Genomic DNA, 5644 nt, shown 5'->3' on the forward strand with positions numbered 1-5644 from the left:
ATTAATTTTTAAAAATTTAAAAAAAATATTAGCACCACACAAAATGCTCACACAGTACTTAAAAAAAAGTCCAACTAAATCTAGGACAAGGGCTAACAGAAGGTTAAGAGTATTTCTGATTAGTATGAGGACTGAACGAATTTAACAGGCCTAAGACTGCTGTCATCTGAAATGTGTATTCACAAGGCTAGGCAGTATCTAGATTTCAAGAGGCTCTGCTTTTCATAAGAATGTATCACTGTATCTAACTTGTGCAAATAATATGATTTATTGTGAATACTTTTGAGTCTAGAACTTCAGTCCATGCTAGGCAGAGAGTGTTAACACTGTCAGTCTCCAATAAAAATACAAGCTATGAGTCTTTAGTGATCTTCCCTGAGGGCCTACAAGCCACAAACACATCACAACTCAGTGCTGGAGGAATTAAATACATGGTGTGGCTACTACACTGGGAGGTGACTCTTGGGAACCTAGTTTCCTTGGATTTTACTCCACTTTCTGTTTCCTTTGTTACATTTCTTATTCTCTCTGTAATAATAATGGTTGTTAAGTACCATTATATGCTAAGTCCTGTAAGCCTTCTTAGCAAATCATCCAACAACAGGGTAGCCTTGGGTACTCAAGACCCAGACAGCAAGTCAATGTTTTATTTTCCTTATTTGAAGTTTCAGGTATTATTTAGCTTTCTCTCAATGAGATGGACTGATTTAGTGCTGGGGTAAATACGGGGGCAGGTGTGTCGGAGATGGTGAGATCAGCACAGGATAAGGCAGAGTTTAGGGATGTTGTACAAAGGGGTTACTATGAGTCACAGGCGACTCGACAGCACATAACAACTACCAATTGTTGTGGGTTGTGTGTTGGGTTGTGGGGTTTTTTTTAATACTTCCTATGAAAGAAGCAGCTGTTTTACTCTGCATCCCTTCTTTTACTCCCAACACTTAATGCATGCAGCAACTATCTGCTAAATGCTAAAAGAAGCCTCCTGACAGAGTGGTTAAGTGTTTGGCTGCTAACCAATGGTTCGGGGGTTCAAAGACATCAGTCACTGCAAGTGAGCTTCGTAGTAAGTACTGCTACCTTAGAAACCTGCCCTACAAGGTGGCTGTGACTGAGCATCAAGTTAATAGTCAGGTAACTGATGAGTCTAGCTGGAAGAAAAACAGGAAGGTTAAGATCAAAGCTAAACTTTCCCACAAAAATAGATTTACCAAAAGCATGCTAAAATGTGTGAGGTGAGCAGAACATGTCAAAGAGAATGATTAATGAACTAAACTAAGCGGTAAACCAACTTAAAAATTATCTGAACATGGCAGCAATTCTGTGAGATCAAAAATTATCTACTTGCAAGAGTTTGAACAAATATTAATAAAAAATTATCCCTTAAAAGTGCCACAGTGAATGTGGGGCCTTCATGGAGGAAGAAATGGGAGTCAACAGCCTAAAAGGCGATGAAGCAGGTCCATCTAGGCAAATGGTGCTGGAAGCTGCAGTGGCCCCGCTGGCCTCACACGGCCGCTCCCCACGCCCCTGGGCGGTCTTGGCTAAGGGTCATTGTCCAGTGGGCAACTCAGAGGTCCAGCAAGGTCCATTCTAGAACGAGCGCCCTGAAAGCCCAGGATGTCGGCTTGCAAGAGGCACCAACCCCAAGATGAGCCAAGGCCACCACTTGTTGCAGGGGTCTGTGGTGGCGCGAGGGTGCATTCAGCGGAGTAGACTTCCAACGCGGCCGCTGTTCAGGAGGGACAGATGCGCCATGGAGGACGTCCCCGGCCTCCCTCACGGCCCCGCGTTTCTCAGCTGTAAAGCGGGACACCCAGTGGGGGCAGGGCAGCGCGCGGACGTGGTCAGAAACCTGGGTTTGGAGGTACCAGGGGGACACGGAGGACCCTCATGCCGGGGCTGGGGTCCACCCACCCAGGCGACCACGAGGCGGGGCCCGTGAGGGTCAGGGCCTTGCACTGTGGAGAATGGGGTGCGGGTTCAGGGGTCTGTGGGAGGTGGAGTCAGGGGTGCCGCAATCTGTGCAAGTTGAAATCCGGGGTCTCGGTCTACCACCCCGCCCCCATCCAAGAGCAGGGGGCCTTCGCATCCCCTCGGCGCCATTAGAGTTACCGGAGCCGTTGGGGCCGATGATGCAGGTGAACTTCTTGAAGGGGCCGATGGCCTGGCGGCCCCGCCAAGACTTAAAGTTTTCCACAAGCAGCAGTTCCAGGTGACCCATGGCCTCGCTGCGGCCCGTGGCTCCCCAGCGTCCTCACACGCGGCAGCAAAGCGCGGGAAACGGCCAGGCGCTCTCGCGAGAAGACGGCCACCCCACCCGGTGCGCATGCGCTGTTTCCTAGCCGCCGGAGCTGTTGGTGGCGCTGCGAAGCCGCGTCTCGGCGGGCGTAGGCTGGACGGTGGTTACCTTCGGGCCCGCCGACGCCCAGCTCGTTCACTTTTGTTCACTTCCAATCCTGATCCCGCCTGGGATCTGAAGGCGACTCCCAGAGCCATGCAGGTCGCGCTGTCCAAGAACCTGGCGCAAAACACTGGCCTGGCCAAAAGACAGCACGGGGAGCTGTGCCGGCAGAAATGGATTTCAGCGCCCGAGCCTGGATTATCGGGGTACAGCCCGAGAGGGGACAGGGCAGTGAGTGAGCAGCAGCCTTTTGAGGATTTGGTTGAGGCAGGGCGGTCAGCGAGCACAGAGGGGGGCCAAAGGGAAATCAGAGGCTGTTCTGAGGACGACCTTATGTTCACCCAAATAAAGGGGCAGAAAGATCTGAGGAAAGTACAGGTTGCAGAGATATCCAGGGATGTGTGTCCTCTGTTTACAGTGGGACAAGGCTGCACGATAAGTAAGATTGTTACCAATGGGTTAGAAGTAACCCCTCTCTCCTGGTTTTCTGTTCCCAGTGAGACCCACATGCCTGGGACGTCCAGGTTCAGAAACAGAAAATAAGAGAAGCAACTGAAAAAGCTAGACATGAAACCTTTGGTGAGCATTTCTTGAGGGACTGTCTAGGGGTTGTGTGACTTCCAACACATGTCCTGATTCCTACATTTATGTGAAAAACGTATGTTCACGCTTCTTACTCTTTTACAATTACATTCTTTCTTGAACCCAACAAAGTGAGTGAATTACCACTTTTAAAAACAGCCCAGTGAATTTTTATGTGAACCCAAGAACATCTGTTTTAAAGGTAAAAGTTCAAATTTTCTCAGTAAAGCCACATGTGAAGAGCTTTAACACACGGAAGCATGCCCACGTACACATTTGCTGCCAGAACCATCCCTGGAAGATGGTTATACACAGAACATCCTGGTTTTTTCCCAGTTGACACATACACCCCTGAGCTTGTACTCTTGAATGGACTCAGAGATGGGTATGGTTCACATAAATGCTCTTTCTCTTAGTTGGAGTACTTGCAAGGTTTCAAGCACTAAATGTGCTTGGCTAATAACATGTGGTTCAAATCTATTCTTCAAATCTGTAGGATCGCTATGTGTCATACTAGACTCTGACACAACAACAGAGTATACGTAAAAGTGGGTTGTCAGTTGATTTTAAAAAAAAGCATGCAGAAGAATGTGGAAGGAACTAAGGAACTACAACAAAATGTTTGTTGCTGGGTGCCATTGAGTCAATTCTGACTCCTGGTGACCCTAAGGGACAGTAGAACTGCCTCATGGGATTTCCAAGTTGTGATCTTTAGAGAACACTAGGTCTTCTTTTCTATGGAATCACTGGGTGGGTATGAACCTCTAGCCTTTAGGTTATCAGCTGAGCACTTATTCATTCCATAACCATGGCTTCTTACCAGAACATTGCTAGACTTGAGAGAGTGGGTACGGATATATACATATGAATATATATCTGCAAATATATAGATGTACATATGTTCCTGGTTGGTAGAAACAGTTACTATGCTCAACTTCTAATTGAAATGTTGACAGCTTGAATCTAATAGAAATGCCTTGAAAGAGCCTTTGTCAACCTCGTGGAGCACATTGGTGACACACAGAGAATCATCGTGAGTGGAAGTTGATTCTGTGATAACTGGTGTAAAGCCATAGGAGCTGGGGCTGCCCAGAGTGTGCTGTGTTGGCTGCTGTCTGAAAGATGGTCAGTGTGAATTCACCAGCCACATTATAGGAATGAGATTGGCCATCTCCTCCTGTAAAGGTTTATAGCCGTGGATTTACAGGGTCGCCATGGGTTGGAATATACTTGACAGCAGTCAGGTTTTAGTTTTTATTGGTGTGATACCTGTAGTATGCAATGTGGATTGAAGCTCAGCATCAAGAAAATGGAGATTCTCAACCACTGAGCCAGCTGACAACATCTTGATTGATGGAGAAGAAATTGAGATTGTCAACAATTTCAGCTTGCTTTATTCCACATTGAACACTCTTGGCACCAGCAGTCAGAAAATCAAAAGACAAATTTCGTTAGGAAAATCTGCTGTCAGGAACCACTCCAGAGTACTGAAGAACAACAATGACAGTCTAGAAACTATCTAGGTGCACCTGATCCAGGCCATGTATGGTCTTCTCTATTATATGGTAAGCATCAGAGAGCTGTACAGTGACCAAAGATGACAGAAGAAGAATTGATGCTTTTAAATGTAGTGCTGGAGAAGAGTATTGAACATACCATGGACACCAAGAGAACTAACAGGTCTGTCTTGAAGAGGGTGAAACAAGCTGCTTCTTGGGGGCAAGGATTTTGAGGCTCGGTGTCTCACATACTTTGGGCACGTGGCCAGCAAGGGCCAGTACTTGGAGATGGATGTCATGCTTGGAAGGGTAGAGGGACAGCACAGGAGAGGAAGACCCAGGATGAGATGGGTTGACACACTGGGGTAATGAGAGTAGGTGTATTAGAGACAGATTGACTCAGGATAGCACAGGGTTCAGCACTATTGTGCGTTGGGTGGCTATGAGTCATAGGTGACTTGATGGCACATAACAACTTCTATATCTGTGTAGCTGAGGGCGCACCCCCTGGGCCCAGTCCCCCGGCCTCATAATTTTTCTCTTCTTCAGAGGTATGCATCATTCCCACAAGTACTTTGATATAACATATGGGAGGATTTTTCTGCTCTTTTCAGTGTTGACATAAAAGCTATCTCATTTAATGACGCCTTTGGTTTTATTTTTTTTATGCAACATATTTTTTTAAACTAATCCATGGTCTACAGGAAGTATTCTTTTTATTTGAATTAAGTATGTTTTCTTTATCCATTTCTCTTGGAAGGTGAATTAATCTTTGCATGGTTACAGATAGGGTTGCTGTGTTCAGCCTTGCATCTGTTGTGCATATGTGTGAGAGGGACCTAAAAGTGGGCCTGACAGGCTGTGTGCACTGTCTCAGAGTCATGGGGTATGTCCACATTGCTGCAGGAAATGTCTTGAGCACACTCTGCCTGCATGAGTAAGAGGCCTCGCTTCCCACCTCCATTTTGGTACTCACCAGTAAATACCTCACCAGCTCAGTGGATGCTTCCCATCCTGTGAGGCTGATCTTTTCACAAGCTTATTGATCATTCAGGTTTATTGTAAGCAATTTCTTTGTCCTTTTGCCCATTTTTTTTTCAGTTGGGTTATTTATTTTAATTTGTAGTTGCTCTTTGTCCATTAGAAATAAACCCAGTGG

The 5644-nt window shown here is 46.4% G+C and overlaps 1 protein-coding gene across 1 annotated transcript in view; it reads right to left on the reverse strand.

The window, feature by feature from the left end:
• LOC102849042 (structural maintenance of chromosomes protein 1B-like) overlaps positions 1-2224 on the reverse strand; it is a 111203-nt gene extending 108979 nt beyond the window's left edge. The window contains exon 1 of the mRNA XM_006899535.1: positions 2116-2224. Within this exon, the coding sequence (XP_006899597.1) occupies positions 2116-2224 (109 nt within the window). The remainder of the gene's footprint in view (positions 1-2115) is intronic.
• Positions 2225-5644: the final 3420 nt, after the last annotated feature.

This window comes from Elephantulus edwardii, unplaced genomic scaffold, assembly GCF_000299155.1.
Source record: "Elephantulus edwardii isolate Elephantulus edwardi_28Jun2011 unplaced genomic scaffold, EleEdw1.0 scaffold00260, whole genome shotgun sequence".
Classification (NCBI taxonomy): Eukaryota; Metazoa; Chordata; class Mammalia; order Macroscelidea; family Macroscelididae; genus Elephantulus; species Elephantulus edwardii.